We start from the raw sequence: 19,242 nt of genomic DNA, 5'->3' as shown, positions 1-19,242 counted from the left end.
AAACATTTTTCCCAAGATGTATCTTTAGAAATAGGGTCTGTAAATTCAGAAATTCAAAGATTTATGAATAATAGTATTTATTGTAGCATTATTTATAGTAATAAAAAGTTATAAGCAACCTAAATGTTGACTAGTAGGGCAGTGGTTAGATCATGGAAATTCATATGAGAAAATCTTATTTAAAATAATTGTCTTTGAAAAATATTTAAAAACACAAGGGAAATGTGTGTTATATGAAATGAAAAAAAAAGGTTATACAAATGGCGTTTAGTATGATCTTGTTTTTGTGTATACACACACCCACCTACCTCGTATATATGTGTGCATAGGAAGAAAGACTAGAAGAGAATACACCAAAATGTTAAAAGTGGTTATCTCTGGATTGTAGAATATGCGGTGAGACTTCTCTTTTATAGTTTCCTGCATTTTCTGTGATAATCTTACAATCAGAAAAAGGTTATCTAACAAAAACTATCAATATTTTCACTTAAACGTCATCACATTTTTTTTTTTTTTTTGGCTCACGGGCTTAGCTGCTCCGCGGCATGTGGGATCTTCCTGGAGCAGGGATTGAACTCATGTCCTCTGCATTGGCAGGCGGATTCCCAACCACTGCGCCACCTAGGTAGCCCCATCACATTCTTTTGTAATATACTAGGCTTTTCTACCTCTCATGCATCTGTTATTTTCTACTTATACTTCACAGGACCTTTTTTTCCCCTCAGTACCTGTTACCTTATTACCCTGTGGAACTCTTATTTTAAAAGCAGTTTGGGACTTCCCTGGTGTTCCCTGGTTAAGACACTGTGCTCCCAATGCAGGGAGCCTGGGTTCCATCCCTGGTCAGGGAACTAGATTCCGCATGCTGCAGCTAAGACCCCGTGCAGCCAAATAAATAAATATTTTTTAAAAAATAAAAGGGGTTTATCTGTATTAGTCATAACCACCAGAATTTAGATGTCTGCATGCTCGGGAAACTCATAGTTATGATAATACTGTGTTATAGTATGATGACAGAGCAGAGATTTATTCTCATTTTTTTAAAAATAGACAGTTCGTCTTTGTAATAGAGAAACATCTCATTAATTTCAAGTTTTAATTTAGAATTTTTGTTAATTTTGACCTCATGTAATAAAATTGGGTTTTCTTCCAGGTTAGAGTATATTAAATTCTTGTAGGTTAGAGAATTTAAAGTGTTAATAGCAAGTAAAAAGCTGGGGAAACTTGAGGATTTTAATGATTATTTATGGTCAGCTCACTATGTATGAGTTGTGTGTTGGGTTGCCATTTTGTATTGCCTATTCTGTGAAAATAGATGGGCTTTGCCCAGGGATATACTCAGCTTAGGAGCAGTTATGATTTTACCATTAGTTCCTTTCCATTTTAATAAAGTTCTGTTTGTTCACAATTTAAAACTTACTTATTTTCCTGATACCAGTTAAAGTTCTTGATTGTAAGTAACAGAAGTTCCAGCTGATTTAAGCAGAAAAAGACATAATAAAAAAATATTATGTGGCTCATGTTGGCCAGCCTGGCATGGAAAATGAATAGGATCAAAGGGAATATAAATGCCAAAACAAGCTCATCCTCCAAAACTAGCCCAGCCAAAAAGCTGCTGCTCCTAAATTCCAGACTTTTATATATTCAACTGTTGATGCAGCATCTCCATTTGGACAAATAGTAGACATTTTACACTTGATGTGTGTGTAACTGAAGTTTTCTTGCTCCCAACCTGATACTTCTGTCTTCTCTTTTTTTTTCTTTTGGCTAATCCAAGAGGCTTGTGGGATCTTAGGCTTTGGGGATTGAACCTGGGCCGCAGCAGTGAAAGCACTGAGTCCTAACCACTGGACTGCCAGGGAATTCCCTGTCTTTTCTGTTCACTCCATTATTCTGGTTGCTTAGGCAACAACTTTTGGGTCATCTTTTACTCTCCAGAATCCAGCCATTTCTCACATCTCCAATGCAACACCCTGGTTTAACCTACCATCATCTCTTGCCTAGATTAGTGAAATTAGCCTCCTTGTTGGTCTCCTTGCTTCTGCCCTCTTGCCATCTCCATCCTCTTCAACTTTAGTCTCACTATACTAGGTGAAATGATCTATTTCCCATAAGTCAGATAATGTTCCTCCTTTCCTCAAAATTCTGCAGTAGCTCCCCATGACACTCAGAGTGAAGAAAAAAAAAAAAAACCACAATGTATATGGCCCTTTGTTCCCCTTCACCCCTCTGGTTCTACTTTGTTCACTTTTTTCTGCCATTTCTGGCCCTGTTGCCATTTCTGAAGAATACAGGTCACATACAAAGGATAAAGTGTCTAAATGACTTTCAGACTTTTCAACAGCAAAACCAGAAGGCATTAACCAATCCATCATTCTATATCCAACTAAACTATCAATCAAATAGGAGGAGAATCTTCAAAATTTTTTACTGTTACATGATTTGCAAAGAAAATATATTCTACCATGTTTAGCTTTTATTTATTTATTTATTTATTTATGCTGCTCTGGGTCTCTGCTGGCTCGTGGGATCTTTGTTGTGGCATGCTGGATCTTTAGTTGCAGCATGCAGACTTCTTAGTTGTGGCATGCATTCGGGATCTAGTTCCTAGACCAGGGATCGAACCCAGGCCTCCTGTGTTGGGAGCACGGAGTCTTACCCACTGGACCACCAGGGAAGTCCCTACCGTGTTTAGCTTTTTAGTAATTTTAATAAGACTGTCTTCTCATCTTACTTTTGATGATTTCTAAATTGGTAGACTTGTTCCTCGTGTTAAATATATATATAAAAATAGAAAAAACTTGTATGTCTCCTAAGGCTAAATGGACATAAACAGCAATTCAGACTCTACTATTGCCTCATCAGTTCTGTGTAAGTTTTGATTGTTTAACTGCTAAGCTGTACCAGTACAAAGAATATAAATCTGATTTTCATGCATTTTTATCATGTATCTGCAAAAATGACTTTTAAAGCAAATGACTGAAGCTCTGTGTTCTTGTAGGAGTGTTTTAAATGATACATTATAAACGGTGTTTCAGTTCAAGGTTGGTAAGACTGCAGTACAAAGGATGCCCATTTTGGGGTGCTCATGGCAAAGCTTTACTTGCTCTATTGGCATGTCTCCTTTCTGTGATTTAATTACACCCTTGGGTTACACAAGTATTAGACTGTTCTTAATGCAGTTTTATTTTGCCAGGTACATGTCTTGCCAGGTTTTGTTTACCAGGTTCTGTTTGCCTCAGGAATGTTAAGAAACATTAAAAAATGGAGGCATTGTTTGACATTACAGGCATTTTTCTATCCTAGTCTAATACTCTACTTAGAACTTGAATGCTTTGCTCATTGAATACCTGCTAATAAGACTTAAAGAGGTAGATAAGAATATACAGTGACTCCTTTTCAATTAAAATCGGGTATCTTTACCATGTTACATACAATTCTGTGTTTCATTACTTGATTTAACATGGGAATATGCCTACTGATAAATAAGGGTTTTTACTGATGTAGTAGTAGGGTACTACTGGATATGTAGAAGGATGCCGACAAAATCATAATCTAATTATAAATTATTCTTTTAAGTTGTATAGTTTTTTTGTGTGTGTCTCCTCTGAGGTTAGTTTTGTTTTGTTTTAAGGAGGTATTTCCTTGTAACTGATAAATCTAGTTGTTTTGGGGGGTTTTTTAATCACTTATATTTCCTTACAACCACAAAGATTGCCTTGAGAGAGGCTTTTTCAATTCCCATTGAAGCCATTTGCACAATTATTCTGTTTTTTTCCTCTTCTGCTTTCTCGCCACCTCCTTCTCCTGTTCTCCTTGACTGGCTGTCTCTAGGTATACAGTTTCTTCTATTAATGATAGGAGTTCCAGAACAGAGAAGACAGATGATTTAGAAATGTGAATTTAGATTATGCTTTGTGTTTTTCCTCTTCTCAGTTGTAACCTAAGATTTGGAATGCAGATAATCCCCCTTTTGTTTGTTTGTTAAGCTCTGTATTTCAGCTCTAATCTAAACAGTGTAACTGAAACGTCTACATCTTACTTAAATTTGTTTCCATATTAAAGTACTATAAGCATGTGATCTGGGAGGTCATTGGTCAGATTCCCTTTACAAGCCTGAAGGCCTTGTAAGTTGTGACTACAGTCTCCTGTACTTAAATAAGTCATAGTAAGTAAGACCTGTTATTGGCCTTTTCTTGAAAGATGTATGCCTGAAAAGTTTCTTGAGAAGCTTCTCTACCCAGCAAATATATGTGCTGCTAGTATCTTTTCCTATTAATTTATATTTTTGTAAAATATTTAATTATTGATATAAATAATACATTAATATTCTTAAAAAAAAAGTCAATACATTAAAAGTAAGACCAAATTCCTCATTCATGTCTCTATATCTGGTGTATTCCTACTTCTCTAGATGAATTTGGTATATGCCTTCCCAGATCTTTCTCACAAATAAACATTTAGATACTGTACTATGGTGTATATATATCTTATATACCATATAATTTAATAATATTTTAAATTTAATAATATTTATCATTTTCCATGTTGCTATAAAGCCTTTTTAATCATATGGTTAACTTTTGGTTTTTACTTTAGTGAGTAAAGGAAATTTTAGTGGACTTCTTTCAAATCTTAATACTTTTTATCAATATCATCTAGGCACTGGAAGACTAGATAGTCCCTCTGTGATTAATGGTACAATTGATTTTACTAATTACTAAGTGTTGACCTTGAAAATAAAAGTCAGTCATTTTACCAGCAAAAATGGGTTTATTTGGGAATAGCAGAGAATTGCAATTCAGGACAGGCAAGCCACAGCGAAAACCATAGCAAGTCCAAGGAACAAAGGAGAGGAACATTATTTTATAGAGAAAAAAGAGGGAGTTGGGAGGAGTTGTTTTGAACAAAAGCCCACTGGAGAGAAGTGGGAGCCCAGGGTGATGAGGGTTTCTCTTTGGCTGAGTTGCTGGAGTAGTCAGTTTCTTGTAGGAGATGGAATGTACATCTTTTCTTGTAGGGGCCTGTAATTGACAATTCTTCTTGTAATTGACATCAAGTTGTGCTGTGTGAGAACTCCCTCTTCTGGCTTCCTTCACAGAAGAAAGGTTATGTTCTAGTGCATGTCCTCATGGCACAAAATTCAAGCAGTACGAAGTATAGAAAGGGAAAAGTAAAAATCTCCCTATGCTCTCCAGCCTCTCCTTGCTACTTTACTGGTTTTAAGCTATTCAGTTTCTTTTATATTCCCATTATTATGGCTGTATAACAAATTACCCTAAAACTTAGTAGCATAAAAAAAAACCTTTTTAATTAAGTTAACAAACTGTGTGTCTGGAGTTCATACAGAGCACAGTGGAGATGGCTCGTCTGCTGCATAATGCCTGGGTTCTTAGCTGGAAGACTGGGAGCGGGAACAGCATCTGGAGCCTTGCTCACTCACTGTCTGGCATTTGATGCTGGCTGGTGGCTGAAACCCTACCTAGTACTGTCACCCAGAACATCTACATACGGCCTTTTCATGTGGCTGCTTGGCTTCCTCGCAGCAGAATGGCTTGGCCTTTCAAGGGCAAGCATCCATCCCAAGAGAGGATGGGGGAGGGAAAGAACCATGCAGCAGCTGGATACTTTTTATAACCTAGCCCAGGAAGTCACATATAACACTTCTGCTGTACTTTTTGGTTGTAGCAGTCATGAGCCTGCTCAGCTTCAGGAGGAGGGGAAATTAGACTTCACCTCTTTTTTTTAAATTGAGGTATAATTGACAAATAACATTAGCTTCAGGTGTATGACTGGTATATATTTGGAAGTGATCATAACAGTAAGTTTTGTTAACATTTGTCACCATACACAGTTATAATTTTTTTTCTTGTGATGAGAAGTATTAAGATCTACTATCTTAGCAACTTTGAGATATGCAATATGGTATTATTAACTATAGTCACTATGCTTTACATTACATCCCCATAACTTAAATTAGTTTGTGCATTTTGACCCCTTCACCCATTTCACTCACCTCCCAACCTCCTTGGGTCCCACTCCCCCTGTCTCTCTCTGGCAACCACCAGTCTGCTCTCTGTATCTTTGACCTTGATCTTCTGTTGTTTTTGTTGTTTTGAATTCCTCATATAAGTGAGATCATGTGGTATTTGTCTCTCTCTGACTTATTTCACTTAGCACAGTTCCCTCAAGGTCAATCCATGTTGTCGCAAAAGGCAAGATTTTGTACCTTTATGAGGCTGAATAATAATTCGATTGTATTTGTATGTATATGATGGATATATGGGAGGTGATACCTCATGTGGTTTTGATTTGCATTTCCCTGATGATTAGTGATGTTGAGCATCTCTTCATGTACCTGTTGGCCATCTGTATGTCTTCTTTGGAAAAATGTCTAGTGAGATCCTCTGCCTAATCAGATTGTTTGTTTTTTTGGCTGTTGAATTATATATGTTATTAAATATTTTGGATATTAACCCCTTATCTGATATATGATGTGCAGATATCTCCTCCCAGTCAATAAGTTGTCTTTTTATTTTGATGATGGTTTCCTTTGCTATGCAGAAGCTTTTTAGTTTAATGTAGTCTCACTTATTTGCTTTAGCTTTTGTTGCCTATGCTTTTGGAGTCAGATCCAAAAACTTATCACCAAGACTGATGTCAGGGAGCTTACTACCTATGTTTTCTTGTAGGATTTTTATGATTTTAGGTCTTCCATTCAGGTCTTGAAGTTAATTTTAAACCATTTTTGAGTTAAGAGATTCCACCTCTTGACAGGGAGTGGCAAGATTCTGGAAGAGAATGTGTGATTAGAAATACTGCAGTGACTGTTTTTAGAAAATACAGTCTGCCATGTATATCTTTCTAGAAATTTGTTTCACTTTGAAAGGATCATAATATATTTACATTTATGCAACTTGCTTTTTCTCCACTTCATATATCTTTTCATATTAGCAGATTTCTTAGTTCAGGTTTCTGTAACAGTAGACTGGGTGGCTTATACACAAACAAATTTATTTCTTACAGTTCTGGAGGCTGGACATCCAAGATCGGGGTGCTAGCATGTTGGGTTCTGGTGAGAGCCTGTCATCCAGGTTGCAGATCTTGCATCCCTACACGGTAGAGAGAGGGCAAGAAAGCATTCTGGGGTCTCTTTTATAAGAACATAAATCCCACTCTTGTGGGCTCCACCCTCATGACCTAGTGACCTCTGAAAGGCTCCATCTCCTAATACTATCACCTTGGGGATTAGGATTTCAAAATATGAATTTTGGGAAGACTCAAACATTCAGTCCATAACAGCAAATCAAAGTCAGCCTCATTTTCAAGTGTCATGGTATTGGAATTTTGCCTTTCTTTTTAATGATAACTTGTAATATGTGAATATCTAAACTATGGGTACTTGAAATAATGTAGAAATACGAAGCAAAATGTCAGAGTCCCCCTTCCTCTTGCCCACTACTCACGTATCCCACCTCATGACAATTAATGCTCTCTTGGCCAGAGGTTGCATTGAGTTTGTGGACAATCATGTATCTATATCTATATCTTTATATATAATCAAAATAGACTGTACCATAAGGGTATAGAATATAAGTTATGTTGTTGTCAGTGGCCATAAATTCTGTGATAATTTTTGGTTCAATAAATTAATTAAACTAAAATTTTGGAAAAGTATAGGCATGTCACTTGGGCAACCTGTTAGTGTTAGACATTCAAAAACTATTTTTAAAATACTCAGACTCGCCTTTAACTTGATTATTTGAAGTCTTTAGGCTTAAATGTACATGGATTATTGTGGTCCTTCCAAGTTATTGAATATTTTTGTTAATGTTATAGGAAAACATGTAGAGATGCTACTTAGTCATTAAGAACTAAATGCCATCAAACGACCGAGTCGAAAAATGGGCAGAAGACCTAAATAGACATTTCTACAAAGAAGACACACAGATGGCCAAAAGGCACATGAAAAGATGCTCAGCATTGCTAATTACTAGAGAAATGCAAGTCACAACTACAGTGAGGTACCACCTCACACCAGACATAATGGCCATCATTAAGAAGCCTTCAGGAAATTCCCCGATGGTCCAGTGGTTCAGACGCTGTGCTTTTACCGAGGGCCAGGGTTGGATCCCTGGTTGGTGAACCAAGATTCCACAAGCTGCACGCCATGGCCAAATAAATAAACAATAAGAAAAATAAAAAGCCTTCAAATAACAAAAGCTGGAGAGGGGGTGGAGAAAAGGGAACCCTCCTACGCTGTTGGTGGGAGTGTAAATTGGTACAGCCACTGTAGAAAACAGTGTGGAGGTTTCTCAAAAAACTAAAAATAGAGTTGCCATATGACCCAGCAATCCCACTCCTGGGCATATATCCAGACAAAACTATAATTTGAAAAGATACATGTACCCCAGTGTTCATTGCAGCACGATTTACAATAGCCAAGACATGGAAACAACCTAAATGTCCATCAACAGATAAATGGATAAAGAAGATTATACAATGGAATACTATCCAGCCATAAAAAGAATGAAATATTGCCATTTGCAGCAACGTGGTTGGACCGAGAGTTTATCATACTAAGTGAAGTAAGTCAGAAAGAGAAAGATACTGTATGATACCACTTATAAGTGGAATCTGAAATATGACACAAATGAACTTATCTACGAAACAGAAACAGACAGACAGGGAGACAGACGTGGTTGCCAAGGGGGAGGCAGGGAGGGGAAGGGAAGGATTGGGAGTTTGGGATTAGCAGATGCAAACTATTATATATAGAATGGATAAACAATAAGGTCCTACTGTATAGCACAGGGAACTATTCAATATCCTGTGATAAACCATAATGGAAAAGAATATGTAAAAGAACATATATATGTATAACTGAATCACTTTGCTGTACAGTAGAAATTAACACAACATTGTAAATCAATTATACTTCAAAAAAATAAATTTAAAAAAAAGAACTAAATGTGGTCAGATATAATTAGGTTCTAGCTGTCTCCCAGTTGAAACACTGGGCTTCCTCAGTGGTGTGATTATGCAGGAGTTCTTGAATTGAAATGTACTTTCTTTGTATTTTGTCATTTCTTTAAAATTCCCCCCTATAATTTGGCAATGTATAGCAAATCTTAAAGTGTACATAACTTCATTATAGCAACTCTACTCCATATTCTGAAGAGATTAACCAAGTGTGTAAGAATGTATTTATAGGAACATTCACCACAACATTGTTTTTCATATGCAAATTTGGAAATGATGCAATTAAATGGAATGCTGTGCAGTATTAAAAATTAGGTGGAGCTGGGTTTTGGCAGTCTAGGGTTATTTCAAGCCAACCTTATTACCTTGAGCTGAGTGAGGTCTAGTCAGAGGACAGTGACCAACTGTTTAACCGTTGATTTGAAGGTACTTTGTTGTTGATTTTGGCATTTCATTTTTTGGAAAAATAGCAGTGATAAATATGAGCAGGCTTATTTGTACAAACGGGCAGCCCTTTCCTGCACACTGCTGTAATCTGAAAGCATTCTGTGGGCTATGACCTGAGTTTTTATAGACATTTTATATTTAATTTTATTTAATTTTTAATTATGTCATTTAATACAATGACATAAACATTGATAACAGATTGTATTTATCTCTTTTATAGTTTGAAACTCTGCCTGAGAAAGTGACAAACACAGAATTTGAAACCAGATACCTCTGACGAAAGCTTCTCTTTTGAACCACTGTTCTATACCACACTGTTTACCAGCCCACAGGTAGATCCTGTGCGTGGGAAAGATCACCTCTAATATACATGAGGTTCTTGAGCAGACATAGAAAAATAGCAAATAAGTTCTTGTTTAGGTACTGTCTTAGTTCGCTCAGCCTACTCTAGCAAAACACCACAGAATGGGTGGCTTAAACAACAAATAATTACTTCTCACAGTTCTGGAGGCACGGGAACGTCCAAGATCAAGGTGCTGCCAGATTTGGTGTCTGGTGATTTGGCTCTCTTCTTGGTTTTCAGATAGCCATCTTGCTGTATCCTCACATGGCACAGAGAGAATGAGGGCTCTGGTCGCACTCTCTTGTAAGGGCACTAATTCCATCATGGTGGCTCCACTCTCATGACCTCATCTAAACATAATCATCTCCCAAAGGCCCCCACCCCCAAATTCCACCACGTTGAGGCTTAGGGCTTCAGCATACAAATTTGGAGGGTGAGGGGAACACGAACATCCATAGCAGGTACCTCTTGATGACTCCAAAGAAAGACTTTCTGTTTTTTATAATTTCCTTCAAAGGATTTCTGCAAGGTAAGATTCCTCATAGAAGTTCCATTTATCTGCTTTTTGTCATTAGAATCTTCTCTTTGATCTACATTTTTTCCGTCAGGCTCTGACAGCCAAGGTTCTATATTAGGCTTCCTGGGTATCCCAAGAGACTATTTTAGGTTCTACATTTTCCCTAACATGAAATCTCTGTGCTAAGACTCTTTAAATTCTGTTTTCTGCCTTTTTCCCCAATGAAGAAAAACATTTATTCTAATCATACTTCGATTTTGAAGCTAACTCATCTAAGGAACTTTACATGACCATCCCGGTTAGGTGGGAAAATCTAAATCTAAATCTACTTTTAGTTCTTCCCTGGTATCCTGGGAATCAGTATTAGCATGAAAATTTACCTGGGTAGCAACTCTTGGCTATAGATAGTCCACATGTGGTTCCCCCCACTCCACTGTAATACAGAAAATATTTGATGTTTATAACTCCACCCTATACATACTGCCATGCCTGTTTCCTTCATATATTATCCTTGGTTTTCTTTTTTTTTTTTATTGAAGTATAGTTAATTTATGATGTGTTAATTTCTGCTGTAGAGCAAAGTGATTCAGTTATATATATGTGTATATATATATGTGTTCTTTTTCATATTCGTTTCCATTACAGTTTATTACAGGATTTTGAATCTGTGCTATATAGTAGGGCCTTGTTTATTGGTTTTCTTTTAGTTGTGTTTGTTTTCACAAATGGTTTCCTTTTGGAGTAGTCAAAATCAGCATCAGTAGTCACACTGTATTCTTCAAATAAGTCAAGAGAAAACTGAGATGCACTGTAAATTAGGTCTCTCTGTTTAAAGAGTTCCGTCAAAAGATTTTCTTGTTTTACTAATTTTTTAAAATTCTTTAAAGACTGTAATTTACCCATTATAAGTGTTTGAATCTGACATACTGAATATATATTACAACACACTGGTTTGGGAAAAACACTAAGTCCTGGACTAGAAATGTGGTCCTGATACTTTGGCACCTCATTATTCAGAGCCTGCAGCATCATCTGCTTGTAAACGTGTAGAGTGTAGCGAGGAACCCATAGAAGATCAGCCAGGAGAGCAGGATCCAACTCCAGCTCTTGGTGGAATGTCCCAAAGATTCACTGTAGCTTGGTCTAGAGATGAAGTGCTTTAGTCAATCAGGTTCCCAGTGAATAATTTATTCTCATTCTTGGTCGTGTGTGTGTGTGTGTGTGTGTGTGTGTATGTGTGTGTGTGTGTGTGTGAAGGCACTTTTTAAAAATTTTCTTAAAGCTGAAAGGGCTTCTGTCTGTATGGCATGAGTTGTAATTTGACCTGCTCAAAGTCATAATTTGACTTCACACACTCTGGTGGTTCCCCTGACCTAGAAAAAATCATTTATGAACCAACACAGCTGCCAAATAAAACTGACATCATTTCTGTATTTACCAATTGTATGTGAGTGAATTAATTTTCTAGAAACTTTCATAGCAGGACAAATTGTACATTACCATTTTTTATCATAGTCCCAAAGGGAAGCCTACTCCTTGTGGTGACACCTCAAGGAAAAGAGATCTCTTTTAGTGCTGAAGGAAAACACTGGCTGTGTTGATCTTTAAGGCTATTTGTATGGTCATTTTTACTTTACTCTGAATTTGCTTCAGTTCAGTTGTACATAGTTGTATATCAACTCACTGAAGTATTTTGTAACTATTCAGAATTGTGGTTGGTTACACAGTGTTTCATGTTAATGATGTTAACTAAAATTACGATACAAAATTTTGTACATTGTAAAGTAGAATGGAATTCAGATTAAAAATTTAAACTCTGCAGTTAGTACTGGGTATATTAACCAACCTCTCTCAAACAGGTTTCTTAATCCATAAAGTAGAAATGATAGCACCTGCCTCCTGCCAGTGAATGTGAGGATTAGTTAGTCCTTAGTATAGTCCCTACCACATACAGGTGCCCAGTAAATATTTGTTATTATAATGATTGTAATTATGGGAAAGTGTGCACATTTTAATACTAGAAAACATAGTAATGATAATTGTACTATGGCAGGGAATTAATCCACTTTAATTTCTAAGTATTCTGTAATGTTATTTTTATTATTATATAAATAACAAATTGTTATAATTTAAAATAGCATAATTTATAAATTTATCATTAAAATATATTTGTATTTAAATGTATTTCTTTTTTATAAATTTATTTATTTATTTATTTTTGGCTTTGTTGGGTCTTCTTTGCTGTGCGTGGGCTTTCTCTAGTTGTGGTGAGCGGGGGCTACTCTTTGTTGTGGTGCGCGGGCTGCTCATTGTCGAGGCTTCTCTTGTTGCGGAGCATGGGTTCTAGAGCAGAGACTCAGTAGTTATGGCGCCCAGGCTTAGTTGGTCCACAGCACGTGGGATATTCCTGGACCAGGGCTTGAACCCGTGTCCCCTGCATTGGCAGGCAGATTCTTAACCACTGCCACTAGGAAAGCCCTAAATGTATTTCTAACATGATAATAATAAGCGGGTACTCCTATTCCACATTAGTAAAACATATAGGTATCTGTTATATGTCTTAGAGTTGGAGGCAGTCAGACTCATGCCATTAACAGCAAACTGTGCTGATTTGTGCATATATAGGGAGCACTTGGTGTTGAGGTTGACTAAACACAGCAGCTGGGTAATATTGCTTGTGCGGCCCAGCGACAGTGGCCTTGTGGATCCTCAGCACGCACTCACAGGCACCACTTCATGTAGGGGCCTTTCCTAGTTGTTTACTCTGCCTGGGATTCCTGAGCGCTCATCTCCGTAATCTTTACTGTTACCATCATGTACATAGTCCCTTAAGCGTTACTGCTTCTGTCTGCCTAAAGTGGCTACTGGACTGCCACTGTGTGCCATCCTATTTACATTCTCTGTGTGACTCTCTGACATTTTTATAATATATTTATTTAATTGTCTGATTTCCCCCACAAGACTGTATGATCCGTAAGAGTAGAAACTTTGTTCTTTTCACACCATATCCTCAGTACCTGGAACTGTACTTGGCACATAGTAGACATTTAGTAAACATTTTGAATGAATAAGTGAATAAATGATTGTTGCATTATAACTAGACATAATGAGCATCTCACATTTCTAAATGAACGTTTTTTATGTAGCTATACAAAAATACTTGTTTTTTCTCTTATTTCATGGGTATTTCCTAGGTGTCTTTAACTGGTGTTATTATCAACTGTGTTTAGTGATTTAAAAGTAGTAAATATTTTAGGCTTGGAGGCTCTATGGCAACTGCTTAACTTAGCTGTTGTAGTGAAAGCAGCCATAGAAAGTATGTAAACAAATGGGTGTGGCTATGTTTCAGTAAAACTATTTATAAAAATAGGCCTCCAGCCTGCAGGCTTTAGTTTGGTGACCCTTGCTATAGACTACAAACCCTCTGCAAGGGTGTGAGGTGAGTAACAGACCTGCAGAGCCACAGGGAGGTCAAAAAAAGAACACAGTGAGCATCTTATCTGGTAGACCCACATTGAAAAAGGAGGACAAGACTGATGGAGGCATGAAGAAGAAGCCTAGGGGTGGTAATGTGGCCCTCCATGGAAGTAGATTTGTGAGAAAATGGATATATAAAGATTTGAGGGCTTTTCACATGGAAATCATGTTATTTGTAGATATCATTGAGCTACAGATAGCCAGCGAGTCAGACTTCAAGACAAGGGCAGCTGTTCAAGTAGAACTATGGACAAAAGCCAAGGCTGGCATTTGAGTTACATAATGTACAGTGGACTGATAATTCATTGGTCATTTCAGTCACAGCTGTAGATTTTGGGATATGCTATGTGTTTGCTAAATATTAAATCTAGGAAAGTTATTCTTACTCCTTATTTGATATCTTAAGTCATTAGATAGTACTTGTTCAATCCAAGGACCCTTTTTACCTAATAAATCTTTTTGTTTTATGTTCTCTACAATGCTACTTAAAGGTGGAGGAGTAATGGGAAAAGATATATATGCTTTTAAAAATGTAAGGACATCTCTGGAGAGATTCACAAAAATACCTGGGTTCTGTGGAGGCTGAGATTTACCTTTCATAGAGTATCCTTTTGTCCTTTTGAATTTTGTACTGTGTATATGTATTACTTATTGAGAAAAATTAATAAAACTTAAAGTATACGCAAAGTAGGAGGCTCCTTAGGTCTGATTTTTGACCCAAGGGTCTAGAAGTCTTTTTTTTTTTTTAATTTCTTTAGAATGTATAATTTTTTTTACAGTATTATTAGCTATAGTCACCATGCTGTACATTATATTTCCATAACTTATTTTTTAACTGGAGATTTGTACCTTTTGACCCCCTTTACCCATTTGGCTCACCTTCTCTCTGTCTCAGGCTACCACCAGTCTCTTTTCTAGATCTATGAGATTTTTGTTTTTAGATTCTACATATAAGTGGATCATACAGTATTTATCTTTTTCTGTCTGACTTATTTCACTTAGCATAATGCCCTTGGAGTCCATCCATGTTGTTGCAAATGGCGAGATTTCATTCTTTTTTATGGCTAATACTCCTGTGTGTGTGTGTTTCTTTATCCATTCATCTGTTAGTGGACACTTAGGTTATTTCCATGTCTTGATTATTGTAAATAATGCTGCAGAAAACATGGGGTTGCATGTATCTTTTCGAGTTAGTGTTTTCGTTTTCTTTGGGTTAATACCCAGAGGTGGAATTGCTGGATCATGTAGTAACTCTATTTTTAATCTTTAGAGGACCCTTCATAGTGTTTTCCATAGTGGCTGCAACCAATTTGTATTCCCACCAACAGTGCAGGAGGGTTCCCTTTCCCCACATCCTTAGCAACACTTGTTATTTATTGTCTTTTTGATAATAGCCATAGAATATATAATTTTTAAATAGTTTTTGGATTGATTCTTTTCATATTTAAGAAGGTTTAAGATACCCAGCGTATTTTTACATTAATTAAGATCTGTTTTCCCATTCTAATTCAAATAGAACTACTTTGGGGACTTCCCTGGTGATCCAGTGGCTAAGACTCGCACTCCCAGTACACGGGGCCCAGGTTCAATCCCTGGTCAGGGAACTAGATCCACATACTGCAACTAAAGACCCCACATGCCACAACTAAAAGACCCCACATGCCACAACTAAAAAGATCCTACATGCTGCAACGAAGATCCTGCACGTGGCAACAGCAAAGATCCCGAGGGCTGCAACTAAGACCTGGCGCAGCCAAATTAAAAAAAGGAAAGAAAACCATTTTTAGTGGTATACAGCAAAGCAAGTCTGATCATCTTAGCAATTTACAAGATGATTTGTTCTTTTGTTAATTCCAATAATTGTTTTAGATGAGGTCATAATTTCTTTGGCACAGTAGTAATAATAGCTAATGTTTCTTCTTTCTTAGGTTGTTACTACATTTCATAAGCGTTATGTATTTTAATTCTCACTTGTACTCAGATATAGGTAATATTATCCCTGTTTTACCAGAGGAGGAAACTAAAGTTTAGAGGTGTTAAAGAATTCGCCCAAGGTCTTGAAACTCTAGAAAGTTGCAGAGCCTGACTTTCAATTGAGATCTGCCTTTTTGCAGAGCCCATGCTTAACCAGCTAAGCACGACTGCTCTATAGTTGCTTCCCCAAACAATTGCAAGTTACGTGTTAACAGCTTTAATGGAGAGAGGTGTCCTTATAAAGTAATGAGGCTGAATTGAAAAGTTACATGCTCATTCAGTTTACTCTGTATTATCTCTTTCAAGATTTATGAGATTATCGCTTCTAAACATCCTAAAAGCCCTCAGCGTAGGGTGAATGTTCATAAAAGGATGATGTATGTTTATTGGTAGATGGGTTTTTCTCACTTATCTTTTTAAAATTCATAATCATATGGCTCCAAAATTAAATTCTATTTAAAGATAGACATTGAAAACTTCAGATCTTATCTCGTAAGAAGCCTACTCCATTCCTCCTTCCCACCCCCAATCCCTGTGGTATCATTTTTCTTAGTTTCTTATCTATCCAACCACTGTTTATGCACATATAAGCAAAAAAGGAAAAAAATATTCCTTCCTTTCAAAGGTGCATTTTCTACAGAGAGCCTACTTTTTCTGTCAGCAGAGGCTTCTAATTTTCAGTGAGAAAAAAATCTTATTGATGAAGTTTACTCCTTTTCTAGTAGCTCTCCTCTACAGTTAAGTGCTTTTCCTTTGAGAAGTCTAATAACGTATGGCAGAAGGAGTTTCTGTCACAGGTGACTTTTTAAAATTCCTAATTTAAGTAGGTGAATTGCACTAGATCACAGAATATTTGAATATTATGTTGAGAAAAAAATCCCCCCAAACTGAACAGCCCCTCAATATATTCTGTGTTTTAATCTGATTTTGAAGGTATGATATATACTATAGAGCCATTCATTAAAAAACAAAACATGATCTTTCTAATAAATAGTATCCATTTTTGGTTAAATCCAGTGGCTAACTTTCCTTTCTTCTCATTCATTGTAGTTGAGGCAGTCCCAGTCCTACTGCACAGACACAGAATGTCTTCAGGAATGTAAGTAATGATGGGACAGGAGGAGGCTTGGCATTGGGGGCAGAATTAGAGACCAGAATATGACTGAATATATTTGCCATGAATTATTCTTACAGTTTGCCCTTTAAGGAAATGGGTCTAAGTAATGTATTTCCTACTTAAATATTTTATTTTTTAACTTAAAAAATTGTATGTTTTTTGGTCCTGTCACAAAAACAAAACCTGTTCATTGAATAAAATTATAAAATCACAGATAAGAAAAAAAAGAAAGAAAAACCTTCCAGAATAATAAAAGGTGACCATTGTTAACAACTTGGTGTAAACGCTTCCAGGCCTTTTTTTGGGCAAATACATGTGGAACAGGGCACTTCTGGCTCATTGAACTGAACACCGAGGCTGCCAGCACAAACCCCTCACTCTTGTCTTAGCATCTATTTGCATCCATTGTCAACTTTGAGAATTTGTGAGTGAAGGAAGGGGAGGCCATTTTTTTCCCCAAGGTTTGGGAGCTTTGGGAACCATTGAAATCGTTCCTTTGGCTCTGACATTAGCATTCTCAAGAGGGTAGGGGCAGTAGGGAGGTTTCTCCGTGGCTTTATGGGCGGTGGGGATAGTAAAGTGAGAACCAGTGCAGGAAGATGGATCCCACGTGGTGAATGTAGCTGACAGACTTGGTGCCCATAACATGAGGCACCTTATTTTTAGGACAGAAATAACTTGAGGGATACTTTGAGGGGAAATCCAGCCTTGTACCATAATAATTTAACTATAAGAATGGAAGTATGACATTCACAGGATGGTGAAGCCTGGCACAATTGATTTCATATATACTTACAAAAATGGGATCACTTTGTATGTACTGTTTTTCACTACTGTATTGTGAATATATCAGCATGTTTTTACCTTAAAAATATTTACTGACTAAATAGTAATTCATTATGGGGATGCACCAGTGTTCAGATAATTCCCTTTTGTTGGAATCTTAGGTTGAGAATATACTTTTGCTGTTATAAATAATACTTGAACAACCATCTTTATGCACATTTTAAGGCTTTTAACATACTGCCAAATTGCATTTATTAATAGGCTGTTTGCTTACACTTCACATCTCTGAAGCTGAGTGTCACTTTATTATATATGTGAAACTAAAACAAAACACAGTAAGGTATCATTATAAAGGAGCTTGTTATTACATTATTAATTACTGTCATTGCTTTGTGAACTGGGCATCCCATCAAATTCTGTAAATGTAACAACTTAGAGAAATAGGAGCTAGTACAGTGCCTGGCCCAAAGTAGAAACTTTGTCAGAATGTAGTCCTTTGGTGCAACAGGGTAATAATTAAGATGCCTCTGGGCAAGAAAATAATGGGCAGAGGTTGTGTTAGGTTTTGGGAATGATGGGTGGTGGTTCCCCCACTCCAGATTTCTCTTTGTTGCCTCTTCAGTAGTGTTCACTAATCTGCAGTGTGCCCTTTGATAAGCAGCTTAAATTTTTGCCTCAGCAGTAAAGCTAAAACCTGTTCTTCTAGTTGAAAATAATCTTATTGAACTCCTTATGGGAAAACAAGTGTTTATTATATTTGTGGTGTTTGTGACCCTTGAGCCAGCCCCACCTGTAAGCCAAATATACTCTTATTTCTATGAGTGAAATTTCACTTCTTTAATTCAAATATAAAGGCAAAACTCTAGAGCTTGAAAATTAATTTAGTTATCTTAGCCAGTCGTCTCCCCACCCCCCCACCCCAGGTCTTGTAGCATTTGGTGGAAATCCTTTCTAACAGCCATGTCTTTAAATGGTTTAAGCAGTTGCTTCCTCTGAGTGATATAATTACTTTTCTGTGTATTCTAAATTTTCACAATGAGCTTATGCTGTTTTCATAAAATATATATTAATCGGGGGTTGCCACAACCCCCTCTTCTGTTTCAATAATTTGTGAGGGTGGCTTACAGGAAAACAGTTTAATTACTATTACCAGTTTATTATAAAAGATGCAACTCGGGAACAGCCAGATGGAAGAGGTGCATAGGGCAGGGTGTGAGGGAAAGGGGTACAGAGCTTCCCTGTCTTCTCTGGGTGCACCACCCTCCCAGCTCCTCCATGTGTTCACCAGCTGAGAAGCTCTGTGAACCCTGTTGTTTAGAGTTTTTATGGAGGTTCAGATGAAGAGTTGTATGAAAACCAGCTCTATTGCTAATTTTATTTTGCAGTAAATCAAAAGATGAGTAGATGTTCTGAGGATATTGTAATTACTGTATACAGCTCGAAAATTGCAGGGTTAAAGCCTACTAGGGCATTGTGCACTTTCACTGCTGTTCTGTTTTTGCTTTTCCCACTGGAAACCTATATAAGTTTATAGGAACAACCCCTCAGGATCTGCCAGCTCTTAGAGCCTCCCTCTCTTTCATCTTCCTGGTGTCCAGC

General features: G+C 37.0%; 1 protein-coding gene across 2 annotated transcripts in view; it reads left to right on the top strand.

Annotated features, from left to right (window-relative positions):
- Positions 1-19,242, top strand: part of SMIM14 (small integral membrane protein 14) — a 55,880-nt gene that overhangs the window by 24,139 nt on the left and 12,499 nt on the right. The window contains exon 3 of one of the 2 annotated variants that reach the window (XR_009052701.1): positions 15,283-15,528. Coding sequence is in view for 1 of the 2 variants with exons in the window: in XM_057727929.1 (XP_057583912.1) it covers positions 16,791-16,839 (49 nt within the window). In the remaining variant the exon portion in view is untranslated. Of the gene's footprint in view, positions 1-15,282; positions 15,529-16,790; positions 16,840-19,242 lie in introns of those variants that run through there. The other variant, XM_057727929.1, reaches the window with a different exon arrangement.

This window comes from Hippopotamus amphibius, chromosome 3 (genome assembly GCF_030028045.1).
Source record: "Hippopotamus amphibius kiboko isolate mHipAmp2 chromosome 3, mHipAmp2.hap2, whole genome shotgun sequence".
Classification (NCBI taxonomy): domain Eukaryota; kingdom Metazoa; phylum Chordata; class Mammalia; order Artiodactyla; family Hippopotamidae; genus Hippopotamus; species Hippopotamus amphibius.
Note: the sequence above shows the minus strand (reverse complement) of the source record. Positions and strands in the feature narration are given on the sequence as shown.